The sequence below is a fragment of the Poromitra crassiceps genome (genome assembly GCF_964638095.1).
Source record: "Poromitra crassiceps genome assembly, chromosome: 1".
In the NCBI taxonomy this organism is placed as follows: domain Eukaryota; kingdom Metazoa; phylum Chordata; class Actinopteri; order Beryciformes; family Melamphaidae; genus Poromitra; species Poromitra crassiceps.
The window spans coordinates 76,514,985-76,537,849 of record NC_139623.1 but is presented as its reverse complement, the minus strand read 5'-3'; the positions used below and the strand labels follow the sequence as shown (position 1 = coordinate 76,537,849).

Sequence of the window (22,865 nt, the reverse complement as noted above, 5' to 3'; positions counted from 1 at the left end):
GTTCTACACTTGAGTCCACTATCGCGCATACCGCTCTTCTGACTGGCTCGAAACTGGTGAAATGTCCGCGATGACTGGGTCGCGCTTATACCGGAAAACAACTTTCCCACATACAGGCATTAGACCACATTCCGGTCATTTAGCGGTACAAAGCGCATGTGGGAAAACGGCTTTGGAGTGACAGAAAGTGTGCGTAAGGCAGGAATAGCGATGCTTGAGGCAGTGGAGCGGCCGAGAGAGAAAGAATAAGACAGAGAAGGAGACATGGAAGGGAGAAGGAAGTGGAAGGAGCCAATGCAGAGTTTCTGTTTGAGCGCAGATGCGTGGGCTGGTACTGTACCTCTGTTGCCAGTGACTGTGGGGTCTGAAGCGTGGATGTCTAAGAGAGCGGTAGGATCTGGAGGAGTGGGGTGTGGGGGGGGAGTGGTGGATGGAGGCAGGGTGGTGGGGACGTCTGGTGGAGTTGGACAGACACACACACACATACATACACACACACACACACACACACACACACACGAATACACAAATACAAAAACAATATGACAACAACAAAAACACAGTGTACTGTACACATAGCGACAGTTAGATAAAACAATGACAAACAGATCAGAGGCAAACAATTATATATAGTAATGGGGAACTGAAAATGACACAATTAAAAAAGGTAAAATAAGGTGAAACACACACCTCGTGCAGTATACACATTTATTATTCAGACATCGCTGATCCCTTATTTCAAAAGGGATTTGATTGTTTCTAGGAGCATCGCTGTATCTGGGTATTCCTTATCCAGCTGTTTTGCTGTGTAGTTCATGCGACTTGAATGACCCTGTCACATCAGAATTGGGAAGTTGTCTCTGCTGAACTCTTTCAGGTGATTGACTATTAATGAATCTGTCTGGGTCAAAGTTCACACAAGTCGAGACAAGTTTAAGAAAACAAACACATTATGTTAAAGCGCTACTGTATGTAGCTGAACTTCTAATGATTTATTCATTGGTGGGTGACAAGTGTTTGTTTGTTTGTGTGTGTGTGTGTGTGTGTGTGTGTGTGTGTGTGTGTGTGTGTGTGTGTGTTTATGTGTGTGTGTGTGTGTGTGTGTGTGTGTGTGTGTGTGTGTGTCTTTTAGACTTTTGTGTGTATTTGCTTTTACCGTGTATATAAAACTGCATGCATATGGCTAGTTTTATCAAGCAATGTTCAGAAAGGGAAAACACAGTTGCTAAGTTGAACGATATTCAAAGACTGTTTCCTCCATTGGTGAGAGAGTATATTGTGGGTGTTGCTGCGGAGAAGTGCAACATTTAGAACTGTGAAAAGACAACACTGTAAACAGTCATGGGTTGAGTGTGTTGTTCAACAGTCTCTAGGCACACCTTAAACCAAACAGATAACTGACAGACTGTTCAGCATCCTGCACTGGAGAACCTGAGGTCTGTGAGGCCTGAGGCATCCTGCACTGGGAGACCAGAGGTATGTGAAGCCTGAGGCATCCTGCACTGGAGGACCAGAGGTCTGTGAGGCCTGAGGCATCCTGCACTGGAGGACCAGAGGTCTGTGAGGCCTGAGGCATCCTGCACTGGAGGACCAGAGGTCTGTGAGGCCTGAGGCATCCTGCACTGGGAGACCAGAGGTCTGTGAGGCCTGATGCATCCTGCACTGGAGGACCTGAGGTCTGTGAGGCCTGAGGCATCCTGCACTGTGGGACCTGAGGTATGTGAAGCCTGAGGCATCCTGCACTGGAGGACCTGAGGTCTGTGAGGCCTGAGGCACCCTGCACTGAGGGGCCAGAGGTCTGTGAGGCCTGAGGCATCCTGCACTGGAGGACCAGAGGTCTGTGAGGCCTGAGGCATCCTGCACTGGGAGACCAGTGGTATGTGAAGCCTGAGGCATCCTGCACTGGAGGACCAGAGGTCTGTGAGGCCTGAGGCATCCTGCACTGGGAGACCTGAGGTATGTGAAGCCTGAGGCATCCTGCACTGGAGGACCTGAGGTCTGTGAGGCCTGAGGCACCCTGCACTGAGGGACCAGAGGTCTGTGAGGCCTGAGGCATCCTGCACTGGAGGACCTGAGGTATGTGAAGCCTGAGGCATCCTGCACTGGGAGACCAGAGGTCTGTGAGGCCTGAGGCATCCTGCACTGAGGGACCTGAGGTATATGAGGCCTGAGGCATCCTGCACCGTAGGAAAGTTAACAAAAGTTGAATAACACTGAATGAACAAATGCACCTGGCATTTGCAAATGATCTATGCAAATGTCCATGCAGCTTCATTTGAATAGATGTCTGCAACCAGTCATTTGAAACAAAAAACATCCCTAGTGTGGATTCAGTTGACTATTGTATTTGACACTCTCCTCAACCTCAGTGCATTATAAAAATACATTTAATAAAAAAGCTTGGGTGTAGAGAAACTGGGTCTGTGTGTGTGTGTGTGTGTGTGTGTGTGTGTGTGTGTGTGTGTGTGTGTGTGTGTGTGTGTGTGTGTGTGTATGCACGCGCGTGCACGTGGGTGTGTTTGTACCACTGTGTGGGTGTCTTTGTACCAACCTAAATAGTGGAACTACATGCACATTTATATCTCTAGAGCAAAGTGATTTGTATCCTCGTATACTACACAAAATACATTGATGATATTTTTGGTGGAGACTAGTGGACATCTGCTCTGAAAAGACAGGGAACTATCGGAGGGTTTAGCGGTGTTAGTTAGTGAAATGTTGTTAGCTCGTCTGCCACCTGTTTGCAGGGTTGATTTCAGGATGAAATAACAAAAAAAAGGCAGCCAGGCTGTCGGTGTCACACTCTGTTTGTGACTTTGGGTCTTCTTGTCACTAGATAGTGCTAAAGCTCCTTCATCCGAGGCAATGGTCCTTTACAGGGGATTTTTTGGGGTTGAAACATTATGTGACAAAGTTAATGAGGTGACAGTGCCACCTTGGGTGTTATGTTTATGACATTCTGCTTTTGATGTTGGCGTATAGAGGCTTTTAATTGGCTGTGGTACTCTTCCACGGGGGCCCACTGTCCTGTGTGTCTGGGTGACATTTCAAGCCTAGCGTGAATCACTAAGCAGCTAAGAGCCATGTCTTGAGGAGAGAGAGGCGAGAGAGAAAAAATGTCTCTTCGTTGGAGAGGAACTATTAAAAAGGCATTTTCCAAGAATTATGGCAGCAATTGTGAAAGGCTAAAAGGTGTGCTGATCACTGATGAAGGGTAGGAACTAAACTGGCTGCCATTCGTTGACCCTCCCATACCCAATTACCTTTTTTGTGGCGCAGAATTTGTCAGTTTTATAGCATCAAGTTGCATTGGTTATTCTTGTTGTTACATTGGGCTGGCATTTGAAGGAATTGTGAGGTGGACATAAATACCTTAGCATGTGGAACACACACACACACGCACACGCACACATGCACGCACGCACGCACGCACGCACGCACACACACACGCACGCACACACACACACACACACACACACACACACACACATCACATTGTGCCTCTCACTTACAGTACCACGGTCTTGTGTAAGTTCTGAGTTCCTTAATATGGTGCATTACACTTGGTTACCTTTCCCGTCTAATCAATAACAGGATCAGCTGGATACTCAAACACAGCAATGTCACCTAATTAATTCAAATTTGAGTTAGATGAGAAAATACACACAATATGCAGTTACATGTTAAATTCATTCCAATGACTGTCATTTCAATTAGGGCCAGTATATCATCCACAATCATTACTATTTCAAGATGTACAAAATCATGTTTGTGATTATAATGCTTTCTCTTATTTCTCCCTTAAAATTCTTTAAATGTATCTGTAGCCTATTAGGTATTTTTGTTGGATTAACATCAATTTTGAAGAAGAAGACATTAATGGGTTGGTACAATTATTATACCGTGACTTTTCTAGTCTTGGTTAAAGTGTGCTGATCGCAGGTCCGAGTGTTGATTTATCTATCATAGTTGATATTTGGTACACAGTTTAAAATCTATACCACAAATGACATACTGTAAGCCAGGGGTGTCCAAACTTTTTTGAATGGGGGCCAGATTAGATCATGTAAAATTACCGCGGGGGCCGGCCAGCTGCTTCTCGCATCATATGGATTATAAAAATAAAAAGGAAAATCACAAACAATACAATTGTACTCTAAGGATTTTGTTGACCATCTGAAAACAGTAGTTCTGCCTGTGTTGTTTCTACTTGGTGCTTGTCTACAAACTGTATGATAGTGCTGTCTTCATATGGTGAACAGAAAAAATGTGAACTTGAACTTGCTTGATGAACCAATACTGTGCGGAGGGCCACATATAGTTTATTGCTTATTGTTTACCCTAAGCTCTCACAACAATGTCATCAGTCCATGAAAGTCTTCACATTCTCATTTTGTGTTATGAGTGTGCTATAAGCAAGGAGCCTCCTGAAGGGTCATTGGTGTTGTAAGAATGATTCATCATCTCTAAATTGGTTATCTCCATTTTGTCATCTGCAGCCAGTCAACCATCCTCCATGGCTAGTACACAATTTATGTATGTGTTTACATTTCGCTCATACAGAACAATGAAAATTAATGAAATATCCAGCATATGTATCAATGGCTGCGTTTACATGGACCATTTATTCCCCTTTTCATTCGGAATTAACGTTCAATCCTATTAAAAGTTATCATGTAAACATCTGAAAAAACTTAAATCCGAATGAAAATGGCCAATCCGAATGAAAATTCAATCCGATGTAAGTGGCCGGTTGATTCCGTTTTTTATTCCGAATGAAACCATTTTCCGTTCATGTACACACTTTTTAGGAATTAAGTTCATTCCGGTCTTTCTGCGCATGCTCGCTCCCTTTTTCATCCACTGCTGTCTGGCCTTGCGAGTGGGGAAAAAGCAATGGACTGAGGTACAGCAGGCGTTGCGCTAACCGGTAGCCATCGTTCAACAAAGCACTGGACTCCCTTCTTCGGTTTTCTACTGCCTCCCTTCTCCTCCTCAGCAGACGCAGAATAAGCAGTAGCATATTACTGTCGTGCTGCTGCTTAACACAAACGATCAAAATGAAACAGAAAAGTGCGGTGATAACGTTTTCTTCCATGTTGTTGCTGTTGTTTCTAGCTCGTCGCTCGCACCGGTAGCTGAGAACTCTGCTGAGTGTTTACTTCCGGTAAACGTAATGACGTTAACATCCTGTTTACGTTTATCCAATCAGAAGCCTTCCCAGCCCCAAACCTTACGATGACTCAAAAACATCCGATTAAAGTTTCTTTCATGTAACCACCTTTTCGGAATTAAGATTTTACATGTAAACTCGCAGGAAAAAACTTTACTTCCGAATGATTTCATTCGGAAGTTTTAATTCTGAATTAAAAGTCATCATGTAAACGTAGCCAGTGTCGGCATTCATTAACTGGAATAAATAACCTGAGCACTTAGAATACAGTCTCATTAAATAATCAAATGTAACTTCATGTTAATTCATGATTTTTCCTCTACCGGTGAGGTATTTTTTCTGTTGTTCGGAGCACAATTGGAATAGAAGAAATCCTAGAAGTTGATGCGTCTAGCGTTCCCCTCCCTCTACTCCTGGGTTTTAAGTGTTACTGTACAGTAGCAGCCTTGGATATGTCCAGCAACAAACACTTCATCAACTATTCATACTAACCTTGGTTGCATCCTTGCTCTACATCTTGTTATCACCATGGAGAGTAAAGAGAACACATTCAAACACACTAGCTCTCGCAATAATAATAATAATATAATAATAATAACAATGCAATGTTTTTATTGATGCATTTCTATTTTGCAGTCTCGCTGACCAAGAGAGGTCTGCTTTTTTTGTCCCTCATCACACACTGTCTAAGCTCCTAAAACAGAGTGAAGAGAGAAGTCTCACTGCGCTGCTCTCTTTTTTAAGCATTATTATATATATTATATATACCGTATATTATATAGTGGTGGGGTACAAAATCGATACACCATAGTATCGCGATATTTTGCCTGACGATATTGTATCGATATTTGGACGCCAAGTATCGATATAAAAAAAAAAAAAAAAAAAATTGCAGGCCATGCCATGCCAGGCCACCGGGCATCTGCCCGAAGCGTCCGATGTTGCAGTCCGCACCTGCAGTGGCGTATTGAGTCCAGAGAAGCTTAATAATGTATAGCCTACGTGTGGGGCAAAAAAACAAAAAACAAAACAAAAAAAACTGCATGTTTTACTTCCTGTGAGGTCAAGGAAAAGGTAGGAAAAGGAGTTAGACAATCTATCGAAGTATCACAAAATATTCAATATATCGCAATACTAGCATATCGCAATACTATCGTATCGTGACTCAAGTATCGTTTTAGTATCGTATCGTGGGCATCTGGTGATTCCCACCCCTATTACTTAATGCCATAAGACAAATGCTATCTGTGGCAGTGGAGAAACGGAAGGGAGAGGACACTCAGTGCCTTGATCCTCCACCTCCTCTGGCGTTACTAGGAACTACTTATCCTTCCTGGTGATATTCCTGACAAAGCAGCACTACATTCTGTGTGTGTGTGTGCATGTGTGTGTGTGTGTGTGTGTGTGTGTGTGCGTGTGTGTGTGTGTATGCGTGCATGTGTGTAGGATCTGGGACGCAGGTTTATTTAAGGAAAGGCGTTGGTGGCATTTGCGTCACCTGAGGGCCTAGTGAGAGATGGTACCACTAATCACTCTTAGCACTGATACAGTATGCAGATCAGGGGGTGATACAATACGGCTTGTTGTGACGGAGTTTGGTTGCTTGTTCAGGCAATTAACTGCATATGTGGCCCCTATTAAATAAAGGAATACAGCTGAACTAGTTATTGTAGATCCTTCATCTGTTTTTAGTCAGTGCTGCTGGCACTACGAAGGCTGTTCCCTTCCCTTTGCTTTGCTACACTGCATGTGAAAAGAACCATATTATGAAATGTGCTTACCCACACATACGAGCGTCTTCTCCCCTGAACTCACCGTAAACGTAGAGTACATATTCAGCGCTGCTGGTCCCTAGGTGGTTGCTGGCTTCGCATCGGTAGGTGCCGTTGTCTGTCTTGTTGAGAGATGTGAAGGTGAGCTCCCTCCCCTCTACAATCATCCTCTCCATGTCTGGAAGCTCACCGCCATCCTTTGTCCACATCACAGGATCTGGCCTAGGAGGAGGGAAGAGAAATGGGTAAGATGATGATACCAGGCTGAGTATATAGCAACAACCGCTCTTCTATTGAAAACAAGGTGTGCTCGGGGGTGACTTACGAGGGGTTTCCTTTGGACACACATTCCAGTTTCAGATACTGACCCTCTTGGGGGACCGCGAGGGAGTGGATGATCTCCACTCGAGGGGCATCTAGGAAAAAGGCAGTCGTGATTGAAAAGAATTGCACGCTAACATATATCTCCATGTGTACAATCTGTGTGTGTGTGTGTGTGTGTGTGTGTGTGTGTGTGTGTGTGTGTGTGCATGGACACTAGGGGTGGGGGGGGGGAATCGATACACCATAGTATCGCGATATTTTGCCTGACGATATTGTATCGATATTTGGACACCAAGTATCGATATTTAATTATTATTATTATTATTGTTTTTTTTGCAGGCCATGCCAGGCCACCGGGCATCTGCCCGAAGTGCCCGATGTTGCAGTCCGTGCCTGCAGTGGCGTATTGAGTCCAGAGAAGCTTAATAATGTAGCCTACATGTGGGGCAAAAACAAAACAAAACAAAAAAACACTGCATGTTTTACTTCCGGAGTTAGACAATATATATCGAAATATCGCAATATTCAATATATCGCAATATCGGCGATATCGCAATACTATCGTATCGTGACTCAAGTATCGTTTTAGTATCGTATCGTGGGCATCTGGTGATTCCCACCCCTAAAGGACACACATGTTTATGTGTGTGCATGTATACTCACAGTGGACCTCCAGTACTTCGGTGGCTTGCTGCGGTGTCTGTGCGAGTGCCACATGGTCCACCTTGCAGGTGTAAGCCACTCCGTCATCACTCCTGTCCACGTGCAGCTGCAGGGAGCTCCGCACTGTAAACGTCCTCCCGCTGGCGTTCACCTCCTTGGCACCTTGGGAGAGAGTTGCATGTCACTGATGCAACACATGTAGGTTGTGTAATGGCCACACTTGATGGCCCTGTGTTCAACATCAGCTTTAGGCCTTGGCCAAACTGATCCGTCAGAAAATGGACAGAATTATTGAACGGACAGATGTCTGTCCCATGCATTGTTTTAACAGACAGATGTGTCTGAGCGGAAAGCTACATGTCATGACATGAGTATGACTGGCAAACTAACGTAATGTCACGTGAGGGTCTGTGTGTGACTGTGTGGCTGTGGCTGGGGGAGTGTCTGTGCACTCCTCTTTGTCTGACTGCAACCCGATCTCCAAAAAAATTGTAAAATAGCAACGTTTGTGGACCAACGTTGCTATGTTACAATTTCGGCTCTGCTGTGTAAAATCAAGCGAGTACGTTAAGTGAGTACGTTATTAATTATAGCCTCCTTCACTGCCTCGGCCGCCATCTTCTTTGAAAAGTTGAAACAAATCTTGGAACGCCTCCTCTCGAGACCTCGACTCTGATTGGCTAAACGGACAGTGACTATCCGACCATCCGATACGTCCATCCAGAAAAAGTTCATCCCTCTTCAAATTTCTGTCCATCAAAACGTATGCAAATTTTCTGGATACGTACGCTTCTGAGTGCTCCACGGACAGCTGTCATTGAAAATGAATGCAAGTGAACAGAGAAATGAACGCACACGGACAGACACCATGGATCAGTGTGGCCAAGGCCTTACTCCTGCTTTACAGCCAGAGGAAGACTTCATAGGAGTCACTGATTAGCAATCAACAACATCACAAGCGCAATATTTAACGTTTGATGATATATTCAATACACAACAATTCAGCAAAACACCACGGTGGGCTGTTTAATATTTGACACGTGACAAGTAGGTGTTTCTGAGCTGGAGGAGAGCTTATACCGCCCTGCATTATGCATGCGTTTGGGTAACTACACTAAACTGTCTTTAAATATTCCACCTGGTAACACTCATGTGTTGTTGTAACTAAGAGAATTGCCGAACAAAACATTTAATTTGTGTGTTGAATTGGCCCCCGACAGAAAACCATCCAACCTCAAGTTATGCTCATTTGACTTCTGCCATACTGCCTGGCGTACACGTGTGCAAATTGTATTCCCCTCATGCAGGGCTGTTGGGGCTCTGTGTTGCTTAACAGCGCATACCATAATTCCCCTAAGCACCGTGCACGGCAAAAGATGTTACACACGAACAAACAAACAAATGAACAAACGCATGAATGAACGCCCACACAAGCCTTACTCTTAATAAGTGTCAAGACATAACCACTCTATTTAGGGCTGAACTGACTCCTTGCCCTAACTCTAATACGGAAGAGGGACTACAACCACTGTTCACACTCTCTCTCTCTCTCTCTCTCTCTCTCACGCACACGCACACACACACACACACACACACACCCACGCACACACACACACACACACACACACACACACACACACCACACAGTTCTTAAACAACACTGGAATGCTTCCCTCTCTTCCCACCACTCCCTAAAGAAGCTATGCGTTGTCGATTAATATTCCTGCAAGACACCTACGCTCAATTTCAATTATCGTTAAGCTAGCAGCATAAAAGCCCTTACCGAGAAACATCATTTGCAATCACATACAGCTGTATCGCACAAAAAGTTGACAGAGTTACAGCCACCTGATAGGGATATTTTTTCTGGAGACAAAATGCTCTCCAAATGACTCTGTTTCTCCTCCAATTTATGCATCAAATTCACTCAATTCAGTCTATGTACCTCAGCATGCATCTTCATCACATATCTCTGTATCTATCTCTGTCCACTGACAATTCAATTATTAATGGCCATGAAAAAAAGTTGAAGATAGCTCAGATCTGCTCAGAATGATTCACTTCACTACTACTACGGGTCGCAGATTTCAGCCAGCTATTTTGCTCCACAATGTGAATGCAGCCGACGACCACGTGACCACAATGACAGATACAAATGTAAAGTAACAAAGTATGAGGAGACAGTAAGCCCACATCAGTCATTGTTTGATAGATGATGACCTGAATGTTGGTTAGCATCCTGATCCAATCCTCCCCCTTTCAGCTGCACGTCTCCACAAGCGAGCCTGATGTCATGCTTTAGATGAGCCCAACGCTTGATCTGTCTTTGACAAAGGATTAAAAAACTTTCACCACCAGCCCTTTTGATCAGCTACCTTTTGCCACCCAACACATTAGCTCCCTTCAAATGGTGCCCTTGGACTAAATCTTATCGGGCCACTCGCAAACGCTGAGCTCTCCACATCAACCGTGATTGGCAGTGTGCCATTAGCTCAGCTCAGAAGACAAGATTCTCGAGCAAAACATAAGTAGCCTACCTATGAAGTACTAGTAAACACTATCAACTCCGAACTAAGCCTGTCCACCTCTTTTATCTAACAGTCTGTTGCCACCTTGCAGGGCGGCTTCAACGTGCATGCATCGAAAAGAACCAGAAGATTATTCTACCGCTTCCATGTTTTATTTATCCTTTATTTAACCTGGAAGGTCCCATTGAGATACAATATCTCTTCTGACAGGGAGTCCTGGTCAAGATGGACAGCAAAAACTAAAGGTTTCATATCAAATAAAAAAATACAAACAGGGACAAATAACATCACAGAATACACACAGAAACACAACAAGCAAACACAAACTACAAGGATTAAAGGCTAAAAAGAAGGGCTAAAAAGAAACTTGACAATCGCACGTTTCACATGCAATGACATTGTTCTGTGAAAACAGATTTTAGAGTATTTTTAAACATGTCAAGAGGAGGTAAAGATTTCATGTTTAAAACACCTTGTAACTCGTTCCAGGCATATGGTGCATGAAAGGAGAAGGAAGATTTACCTAGCTCTGTTCGGGTTTTGGGGGCCAAGAGAATAATTTTCTCTGATGACCGAGTGTTAAATCGGCTGTGGCAATATGTCAATAAACTAGAAATATACAGCGGTAACTTACCTAATAAAGCTTTTAAAATAAAAATGTACACATGGGTTTTTCTCCTTAGAACCATTTCATATAATTGACAATGATGTGTGCGGAAACTTGCATCAGTTACAAACCGCATGTTTCACCTGCACTTAGCCGTGAACCCCTCAATCAGGGTCCCCTTTTCTACCTGAAATGACCCTTCACCCTATTAGGCTTGACGTTTCTGGGCCATCGGCATAGCCTCTGCATAGCCTCGGCATAGCCTCGGCATAGCCTCTGCATAGCCTCTGCATAGCCTCTGCATAGCCTCGGCATAGCCTCTGCATAGCCTCGGCATAGCCTCGGCATAGCCTCTGCATAGCCTCTGCATAGCCTCTGCATAGCCTCGGCATAGCCTCTGTATAGCCTCTGTATAGCCTCTGCATAGCCTCTGCATAGCCTCTGCTGCCAAATCAAAACCCACTGCTGCTATAGTCTGGGGCTAAAAGCTTGGCTTCTGGTCATACGGAAACTCTTTGTGCTCCAAAAAACAATCCTCTGTGAAAACGCGGGCGTCATACGAAATAAATGTGATGTTATCTTGTTATGTAGCTAATCCACACACACACACACACACAAAAAAACTAAAACCAAATAACACAATAAAACTAGGGCTGCACAATTAATCAAATCGTAATCGAAAATGCAATATGACGAAGTGCAATATCGAGCCTTCAATTATTTTATAAGGTCCAATGTGTCACAAGTTAGCATTAAATAAAGCATTGTGATGCCCCAAATCATATTCTCCAGATGTAAGGGAACATGCTTGTTTGGTACAGACCCCAGTAAAAATCACATAATTTTGTGTGTGTGTGTGTGTGTGTGTGTGTGTGTGTGTGTGTGTGTGTGTGTGTGTGTGTGTGTGTGAAAATGAAATACAAAAATTACCATTCCCACTAAAATCGTATCGCATATCGCAATCGCAATATCTGCCAGTAGAATCGCAATATGACTTTTTTGGCATATCGTGCAGCCATAGATAGAATGAGATAACACTGTAGCACAAACCAGAAACAAATTGTCGGATACAGTTGATGAAATCCGCCGGATCTAGCGGATCTCAGACCGGAGGACAAAGTGAGCAGTGACAGATACCAGACTCTTCTGCTTTGAGAGAGCCTGGTGATGCCAGGTTACTGTTGCTACTGTACATTGGCTCTCCAACCTTCACACCCACCAGTGCCCACAACTTCATAGCCAGCACATAACCACAAGCAAATATTTATCTTCTTCTGTATCACATTCACTCAACCACGTCAGTCTTTTGGAGTTGGTTGTTCTGTCCACATCGTGCCAGCAGCCAATCTTTTCAACCATCTCAGCCCACACATCCACCCTCATCCCTGGTTGGTTGGACTCCAAAAAAATATATTCAGTTGTCCTGCTTTGTGAAATTGTATTTTGGCCCAACATCAACATGTCTCTAGCTGGGTTTCCATCCAAATGTATCGCAACTTTTAATCGAATTTTCAGAAAGTCGGCAAAATAAAATGCAAAATAATGCGCGTTTCCATCCACTGCTATTTTGCGAATTATAGAGCTGTCAATCACCTCGTGTTTGAGGCCGTCTAGACCCGATATACAGCTCTATTAAACACATCTAACGTTATTCATTTAAAGTTTCTTGATGATCTACAAGTAGACAAAGGTACCATAACGCAATTTCTGGATTACCAGGTGCGACTCGACAAGCATATTGTGGCGACCCAGAGTTTGACATGTCGGTGGCGATTACGACGTTACGTGAAGGCAGCGGACCAGCCAGTGTTTAGGGGACTTCCGGTCTCGGGTGGGTGAGAGGGTCGGGAAATACGAGGAAGCGGACAGGACGTGTGTGTAGCTAGGAGCTGTGTGTGTAGCTAGAAGCTATGAGTGTGAACCAGAAATAAAGACTGTACCAAGTATTGCCTCTTCTCCTCCTCACTTAATGATCCCGGGAGCGGATTATTACATTGGTGTACAGAAGTGTTAACTACGAACTTTGCCGCTCGCCTCGTGCGGTAACATAAAAAAAAAGAGGAACGGAGAGACGGACTGTTGCTGCTCGTCGCGGAGGTTCCAGCCAGCTGCAAGCTAATCGGGCTGGATTTCCCTCAAGTAGGCCGGCTTGAGTGCTACAGTTGGCGTGTGTGAGAAGGGGCAAGGAGGAGCGGAGAAGAAGTGAAAATTAACGCCTTGGAGGATCGGCCAGGCGTGGGCGGCTAGCTGTGTCTGCTAGCTGCTGAAAGGTTAGCTGTGTCTGCTAAACTGCTGCAAGGCTAGCTGTGCGTGCTAGCTGGAGGCTAGCTGGTGTGCTAGCTGGGGGTTAGCTGGTGTGCTAACTGCTACAAACACCACGTGGAATGGCACACGTTGGTGGACCCTCGTCGTTGGACGGGGGGAGGGAGGAGCTACCGACTCCGGAGTTCAGCGCGGTACTGGCTGGCATGGAGACACGCCTGAAGCAGGAGTTCAGCGCGGTGCTTGCCGACGTGGAGGCCCGCCTGATGCAGGGGATCAGACGGCTGCTGGAGGCGACGCCTGCCTGGGCAGAGGTGCTTATGAAGCTACTGAGGGAAGCCACGCAGTGCAGAGAACGGCAGACGGAGGAGCCGCAGAAACTGTGTTGGACTTGTGGAGCACAGGGACATCTGGCGAGGTGGTGTCACAGCATGCATTCGGGGCAAACCAGGTACGCGGAGCAACGGTACTGGGGGCGCCCGGGTGTCTGTTGGTCGTGCGGGGCGTTTGGACATCTGGCCAGGGAGTGTCCGGAGGCTGTCAGAGGACAGAGGACAGCGAGAGAGGAGAGATGCGCAGGCGGCTGGCAGGTGAGACTCTGTTGGTCGTGTAAGAAGCCTGGACATTTGGCCAGGAACTGCACTGAGTCTGTGGAGGACGAAGGAGGGACACAGGCTGAAGAGAACGTTATTAGAGTCAGGGGACTGACGATTGTGTCTCCAGAGGAGAATGTGTGCAGCCGGGGGGAAGAGGTCATTCAGGTCAGGAGAGTGTGGACTGCGTGTCCAGATGAACGGGTGTTGCTAACGCCAGAGGAGCCTAGCTGCTCTGCAACCCCCACGGTAGAGGACATCATCTGCAACGCTGTTACAGTCGGGAGAGCAACGCTCCTGTCTCCGGGTGAGCGAGAGGGGTCAACGCCGGAGGAACCAGCCCAACCTGACTGCTCCACACCCCCCACAATTGCGGTGCAGGAAGCCGAGGTGGAGATCGCTGACGGTTGTGTTCCCCCCACTGACCTGAACACGCTCCCCCCTGGGGGAGGGGGACGGGAGGACGAGCGCGTGCAAGAGGCGGAGGAAGAGGAGTACTGTGTAGACGTGGACCGGACGGACAACGTGGACGCCATCTGGTATATCGGGGAAGATGAGTGGAGGCGCAGGCAGGCGGAGGACGCGGATATCGGTCCGGTGTATGCGTGGGTAGCGGCCGGACGCCGGCCCCCTGTGGAGAAGATTCGCACATGTTCCGGTGCCACGAAGCTACTGTGGAATATGTTTTCGGACCTGCGTCTGGAGAGTGGGCTGTTGAACACGGGGGGGTTCCAGAGGGTTGTGCCCAGCTACCTGCGGGAAGGGGTGCTACGATGGGGACACAGGGGAGTCGGGGCCGGTCATCGGGGGGTGGAGGACACACTCCGCCGTGTTAGTCTGGAATTCTACTGGGGCGAACTCAGGGAGAATGTGCGGAGCTACTGCAGGGCGTGTGATGACTGTAGGGCACAGAGGGGGGACCGAAGAGAGTCACCCTGCGAAGGACTAACCCCACTGGGGGTTGGGAGGGACTAGAGTGCTTCAGATGGGACAGAAGCTTTGAAAGGGGGGATGGAAATGGTGGTGGTTAAATTAGAGTGAAATGTGTGTAAAAAAAAAAGAAAAGGGCTATTTGTGTGGGAATGTTAATTGAAAATATGGGTAATGTGAAGTAACGAAAATTAAGTGGGGAAATAAGACAAGACTGTTTGGGGGGAAATTTAATGTCTGTGGGGGTTATTGGGAAAAGTGTTGATGTGTTGGTGTGTTTTGGTACAGGGGGATATGTGTGGGTTGTGGGTGCCCGCGTGGGAGCGGGCCTAAGAAGGGAGGGGGTAATGTGGCGACCCAGAGTTTGACATGTCGGTGGCGATTACGACGTTACGTGAAGGCAGCGGACCAGCCAGTGTTTAGGGGACTTCCGGTCTCGGGTGGGTGAGAGGGTCGGGAAATACGAGGAAGCGGACAGGACGTGTGTGTAGCTAGGAGCTGTGTGTGTAGCTAGAAGCTATGAGTGTGAACCAGAAATAAAGACTGTACCAAGTATTGCCTCTTCTCCTCCTCACTTAATGATCCCGGGAGCGGATTATTACAATATCGTTATAATCCACGGAGCATGCAGATAGTAAATTAATGCAATTTCATTCAATTCTAGACGTGAGTCGCCTTAAAGTTAATATCCCAGTCTTCTTCTGTTTATCACGGCGGGTATTGTGCTGCATATTTACCATGTGTAGCCCTATTGTGCGACATGTCATGTTTTGCAGTGATCAAGGCAAACTGCCTGGTTTTTCAATGGAGAGACAACGGAATATCGCTTCATCTGTTTCCACCGCACGTTTCGCATTTTCCTTTTATCGATACACCCGACTTTTCCGCCTCCCTCAAGCGTGAAAACTTTTTTGTGAAATTTGGAGGCTTTTGCGAATTAGGCAGCGTTTCCACTCAGTTTTTTTATGCGCAAATTCAAATTTTGCATAAAAACAGGTGGATGGAAACCCGTTTTCTATCTTGTTCTGTATTGTCATCATAGCAAACTTAAGAGAGCATCAGTGCATGTACAGTCTCTCTTTGTTTGTATCTCCTGAAGAGATTGTTTACTCTCCTCTCCTCTGCTCTCTTCACTCTGCCAATCATCCCTCTGCTCAGTCACTTCCCATCAAACTGAGGCGATGAGCCCGCCTCCCCTAGAGATGAATGATTGACAGGTCTGCAGTGTTGGTAACACCCAAAATGACAACAGGAGGAGAGAGGGAAAATGGCTGCATTTCCTCACGAAGAAAAGAACTGTAGAAGACCTAACGGGGAGAAAAAAGAGGGGAGGATTGGAGAGAAGCCATGTCACACTCTCTTCCTCAACAGTGAAGAAAGATCAGTTCACATCAGCAACACTTGACGAGAGGAGGGCAGAGGAACACGAGAGAGTAGGTACAAGTACAAGAGGCCATCTAATACCATGGCTTGCTTTTGCAGTTGGAAATAATATCCTACCATGTCTATCAGTCCATCAAGCCCTCATGGCCCCCACATCTCTCTCTCTCTCTCTCTCTCTCTCTCTCTCTCTCTCTCTCTCTCTCTCTCTCTCTCTCTCTCTCTCTCTCTCTCTCTCTCTCTCTCTCTCTCTCTCTCTCTCTCTCTCTCTCTCTCTCTCTCGCTCCATAGAGACACTGCATGAAATAGGCCACGCCCATCACGGGGGAAAAGCTCCGTTCATTTCCACACACCAGCGTCATTTTCCTTGAATTAAACATAGCTAAAAGCTGTTGTGTGGTGGGCTGCGCAGACAACAAATGTAAAAAATCGCCAGTTAAAGTTTTTTTGTACTTTTTTTGTTTTGCAAATCAAGGAAGCCATTGAGAATTGGCGAGAAGAAAAATGTGGATCTAGCTGTCAAGGAAGTAAGTTGGAGTGTTCATCTTCCGTATATACGATATTTTTGTGCAACACGCAACCATGCATGTGACATAGGAGAACGCCAGGATTGGGGGGGGGGGGGGTTCTGTTTTCCCCCATCTTGGGCGTGGTTTTTGAATGATGACGCGTTACGCAGTGTCTCTATAGTCAACTTATCTCTTTTCTCTACTGCTTCCTGCTCTCCTTCTCTTCAATAATCCTCTTCTCTCCCTGCAGCGCTGAAGGCTCAGTCCATAATGCTGCTGCTTTCAGGATCTGTATACAGAACACACTGGGGACAGCAGTCTGATCCCACTACCATCCTGCGCCTTATTTTCCTCTGTTTCCTCTGTTCTTGAATACATTATTTGTATGTCAGGGTTAGGGTTAGTGCCACCAATGTCAGTTCAACTGACATTGTGTAAATGAAAAGCTCTCTGTTCTCCTGATAATAAATACTTTGTTTCATGACGTGGTAAAGAAGTTTTTGCTTGAAGTAGATCTAGTGTCCTCATCTCACAACCTTGCTTCACATTGCCCTTGCTTCAACTGGATTGATTTAAACACCACCTTATCTAGAAGATATACTGATCTGAGCTTTCCTTCCAAATCAACACTTTTTTAATTAAGCGATCAAACTCGGAGCCAAAAAGCTTGTTAAATCAGATCTTCAGCAAACGGCCCGTTAATAGCATCTCGTTCATATTTTGCCTCAGCACTAATTCTCAAGAGATGAGCTTGAAGATAGCTTGAAGTGTTTTATTTAAAAAATGTGTTGATTCAACATAATCACTTTTTGTGATTGCCATAGCATTTACATTACTCATGCTGATGCATACAGTATAATTACCTCTGCCAATGGAGTTGGCCCGGAGGTCATGTTTTCACCCCTGTCTGTCTGTCTGTCTGTCTGTCTGTCTCTCTGCCTGCCTGTCTGTCTGTCTGTTTGTCTGTCTGTCTGTCTGTCTGTCTCTCTGCCTGCCTGTCTGTCTGTCTGTCTGTCTGTCTGTCTCTCTGTTTGTCTGTCTGTCTGCCTGTCTGTCTGTCTGTCTGTCTGTCTGTCTGTCTGTCTCTCTGCCTGTCTGTCTGGCTGTTTGTCTGCCTGTCTGTCTGTCTGTCTCTCTGCCTGTCTGTCTGTTTGTCTCTCTGCCTGTCTTTCTGTTTGTCTGTCTGTCTGTCTGTCTCTCTGCCTGTCTGTCTGTCTGTCTCTCTGCCTGTCTGTCTGCCTGCCTGCCTGTCTGTCTCGCTGCCTGTCTGTCTGTTTGTCTGTCTGTCTCTCTGTCGGTCTGTCTGTCTGTCTGTCTGTCTGTCTTTGTCCACAGGATATCTCAAAACTTTATGAATGGATTTGCACAAAATGTTGTAGATGAGTAGGTCATGGGCAAACAGAACTGTTTAACTTTCCACACTCACTGGCCAAAAGGGGGCGTGCCAATGGGCGTGGTCAATCACAAAAAGGTGTCTAACTTCCAAACAGATTCACGTGACACCACGAGAGTACAATGTTTATTGAAGTGCATAATGTATATTATAGGCTATTATCTCAGCCATTCTTCAACCTACATTACTGTTACACCCAGGCAAAAAATGTGCCACACTCCATACAGTAATTGCCTTGCTGAGAGAAAAATGTTAATATGATAACATATGATAATGTTTCTGTCTGAGCACAAATCTTTAGCGGATAATAAAATGTTTACTAGATTTTGTCTGAATGGGCTCAATGAACCCCCCTTGAGTTTGTGACTGTGCTCACATGTTAGGCCTTGGCCACACTGATCCGTCATAAAATGGACAGAACGGATAGACGGATTGATTTATGTCCATTGCATGTACAAGTAACCTACTTGTACAGCAGGTGGCGGTAAGCACCTTGAAGGTGTCAGCGACCCGCCTATAAACCGAGAGAAGAAGAAAGCTGGCGTCAGCTAGCTGTTAGCTCTGTGCGCTACGTTACTTACAGTATGTGGCAATAAAATGCGACTGAATGACCAGATTAGATGGTGAAATCAGACGGTGACACTGACTATCACGTTGTACAACAGCGGGATGGTGTACACAGCATTAATTATAGCCTCCTTCACCGCCTCGGCCGCCATCTTCTTTGAAAAGTTTAAACTAATCTCGGAAGGCCTCCTCTCGAGACCTCGACTCTGATTGGCTAAACGGACAGTGACTATCCGATACGTCCATCCAGAAAAAGTTCATCCCTCTTCAACTTTCTGTCCATCAAAACGTATGCAAATTTTCTGGATACGTACGCTTCTGAGTGCTCCACGGACAGTCGGACAGCTGTCATTGAAAATGAATGGAAGTGAACAGAGAAATGAACGCACACGGACAGACACCACGGATCAGTGTGGCCAAGGCCTTATCCTGATTCAAGTCTCCCTCAATAGATGTGATTAGATGTGGCACTCAGGAGTGCTCCTGTTGCAGCTACATGGGCCCAGTGTACTTCACTACTTCACTAAGCCTACAATTCATGATTATTTTCATTATCGATTCAACTGTTTATTTATTCCTCGACTCGTCATTTGGTTTGTAAAATGTCACAAAATGGTGAGCATCACTTTTTCCCCAAAGCCCAAGATGACATCCTCAAATGTCTTCTTTGTCCTGACCAACAGTCCACAACCCAAAGATAATCAGTTTACTTAGATATTTGGATGTAATCCAAAAGGTACTGGAGCACACAGATCAAGTGTATAATGACCTTTTTTTTATTAAACTAACGTTTCGACACTACTGTGTCTTCATCAGAGTTCATAATCAGTTTACTGTCATAGAATCAATATCCACATTTAAGAAGCTGGAACCAGATAAGATACATTTTCTGTCGATCAACTATGGAAAACCTTTACTGTTCATGTTGTAAATTAACTTTCAGCAAAACAACAACAATATTATTTAGTTTCATGATAGTTCTACCTCAGAGGTTCTGTACTTTAAATGCTTTCTAAAAAGAAAAAGTACTGGTCTGATTAGACGAAGAACTCATTCAAAAAAAATATAATAGTGCCCAGATTCAACTGTGTGCCATAAGTGACCAAGGCTTTCAGATCACTTATTACTATTTGAATGCACTCTGATTGCCTTTATGTGAGTCAGGGTAGCTCAGCTCTACAAAAACTGACTTTCTAGCACGTTTGAGTTCAACAATGCAGAATCATCATCTGTACCAAAGTCTGCTAAGACCCTCTTAGAGAATATAATAACAGTTGTCTACCAGCAACTAATACTTCATTGCTAACGTATGTCAATCCATATGCACTTTACATGCTCCTGCATGATTGTGCACGTGTGTGTGTGTGTGTCTATGTGTTGACAGAGGTTTCATTGGAAAATATCTGATCACATTTGAAGCACAACTGAGATGAGCAGCTGACATCTTAGCTGTCATTAGAGCTCCGGCCTGTCAATCAAAATGAGTCAACCTGCCAGTCTCAGGCTGCCCGCACATAATGCGTCAGTGTTATTACACAAACATCCCATCGCATCACAGCACAGTCAAAACTAGTCATGATGCTCCCCCCCCCCTTTTTTTGTTTGTTTACCTCAATGTGTTCTTCTGTGGCTGGTGGATGTAGAGATCATGCATGAGTTTTCATTTTGATTTGTCATTTCCTTAAAGTAAATCTCTGGCGTCTCAGACAGGCAGGAAGACTCTTCTCTGCTGCAGCTCTACTTTGTTATTTAGGATAATGGGATGGGTGTTTGTTTGTTTTGTTTGTTGTTGTGTTTTTTTTTTACATAAAAACCTGCCTAGCACAGTAAAATAAAACAATTCATAAAAAAGTGTTCTAAGGTGCAAATTTGCATAACATTCCTAAGATCCTGCTTAATATGTATGTTTATTTCCAACTCTTCAAAAGTCACGATATAGAAAATTGTTGTGCCGTGTGGATTTCAAACTGGTCATGTTTCTTTCTGATAGGAATAAAAAAGGATCCCCCCTCCCTCCCATCACTCGTGCTACCTCTCAGTAACCTAGAGCCTGGCACGACTTGTCTGTCACGCGGTCTCTGTTGCGAGCTGTGGGTGGGGACTCGGCGCTCAGCAGCCTAGGTGTGAGCCAAGCCTTAGAGGATTAGAAATGGAAATGACGGCCGTGAAGATGTGGGGATCTGACCCTGTTATGTCTTTTCACATGGGGGAGAGGGACAACCCAAGACAGGAGGAAGGAGGCTGAGACGGGGGGAGAGACTGCTGGGTCGGAGGAGACATCAACCACAACGGCTACAGAGCTTACTAATCCTGACAGCAGGGTTCTCAGGGCTGATTCAACATTATCAACTCTCTCTCTCTCTCTCTCTCTCTCTCTCTTTCCTTCTCTGAATCACATCCCATGTAAGATTTAAAAAAAATTTGCATGGAAGAACAAGGGAAAACTGCCTGTGGGTGGACGAGAAGCTAATTAAAAACATTTAATAGTGGGAAATACTCATTAGAATAAAATCAAATGCACAGATGGACATGCCCTCCACCTGCCAAAGCAGCACATCTTGTTGGTTTCTTCCACAGCGAGTCTGCTTGAATGGGGACAAGTGTGTTGACCACGCTCTTTCCACGCTGTGACCACGCTCTTTCCACGCTGCGACCACGCTCTTTCCACGCTCTTTCCACGCTCTGTCCACGCTGCGACCACGCTCTTTCCACGCTCTTTCCACGCTCTTTCCACGCTCTTTCCACGATGCGACCACGCTCTTTCCACGATGTGACCACACTCTTTCCACGATGCGACCATGCTCTTTCCACGCTCTTTCCACGCTCTTTCCACACTGCAACCACGCTGTGACCACACTGCGACCACGCTCTTTCCACGCTCTTTCCACGCTGCAACCACACTCTTTCCACGCTGTGACCACACTGCGACCACGCTCTTTCCACGCTCTTTCCACGCTGCGACCACACTCTTTCCACGCTGTGACCACGCTCTTTCCACGATGCGACCACGCTCTTTCCACGATGTGACCACACTCTTTCCACGATGCGACCATGCTCTTTCCACGCTCTTTCCACGCTCTTTCCACACTGCAACCACGCTGTGACCACACTGCGACCACGCTGCGACCACACTCTTTCCACGCTGTGACCACGCTCTTTCCACGCTGCGACCACGCCCTTTCCACACTGTGACCACGCTCTTTCCACGCTGCGACCACGCTCTTTCCATGCTGCAACCACGCCCTTTCCACGCTGCGACCACGCTCTTTCCATGCTGCGACCACTCTCTTTCCACGCTGCGACCACGCTCTTTGCATGCTGTGACCACGCTCTTTCCACGCTGCGACCACGGCCTTTCCACGCTGCGACCACGCTCTTTCCACACTGCGACCACGCTCTTTCCGCGCTGCGACCACGCTCTTTCCATGCTGCGACCATGCCCTTTCCACGCTGCGACCACGCTCTTTCCATGCTGCGACCACGCCCTTTCCACGCTGCGACCACACCCTTTCCACGCTGCGACCACGCTCTTTCCACGCTGCGACCACGCCCTTTCCATGCTGCGACCACTCCCTTTCCACGCTGCAACCACTCTTTCCACGATGTGACCACGCTCTTTTCACACTGCGACCACGCTCTTTCCACACTGCGACCACGCTCTTTCCACACTGCGACCACGCTCTTTCCACGCTGTGACCACGCTCTTTCCACGCTGCGACCACGCTCTTTCCACACTGCGACCACGCTCTTTCCACGCTGTGACCACGCTCTTTCCACACTGCGACCACGCTCTTTCCACACTGCGACCACGCTCTTTCCACGCTGTGACCACGCTCTTTCCACGCTGCGACCACGCTCTTTCCACACTGCGACCACACTCTTTCCACGCTGTGACCACGCTCTTTCCACGCCGCGACCACGCCCTCTCCACGATGTGACCATGCTCTTTCCACGCTGCGACCACGCTCTTTCCACGCTGCGACCACGCTCTTTCCACGCTGCGACCACGCCCTTTCCACGATGCGACCACACTCTTTCCACGCTGCGACCACGCCCTTTCCACGCTGCGGCCACGCTCTTTCCACGCTGCGACCACGCCCTTTCCATGCTGCGGGACACTGAGGATCAGTGAGATGCCCTTACATATAGGGATACATCATCACG

General features: G+C 46.3%; 1 protein-coding gene across 1 annotated transcript in view; it reads right to left on the bottom strand.

The window, feature by feature from the left end:
* Positions 1–22,865, bottom strand: part of cadm2a (cell adhesion molecule 2a) — a gene marked incomplete at both ends in the record, with an annotated part of 630,124 nt that overhangs the window by 36,303 nt on the left and 570,956 nt on the right. The window contains 4 exons of the mRNA XM_083635206.1: positions 341–454; positions 6,989–7,167; positions 7,271–7,361; positions 7,933–8,094. Coding sequence (XP_083491332.1) covers positions 341–454; positions 6,989–7,167; positions 7,271–7,361; positions 7,933–8,094 — 546 coding nt within the window. The remainder of the gene's footprint in view (positions 1–340; positions 455–6,988; positions 7,168–7,270; positions 7,362–7,932; positions 8,095–22,865) is intronic.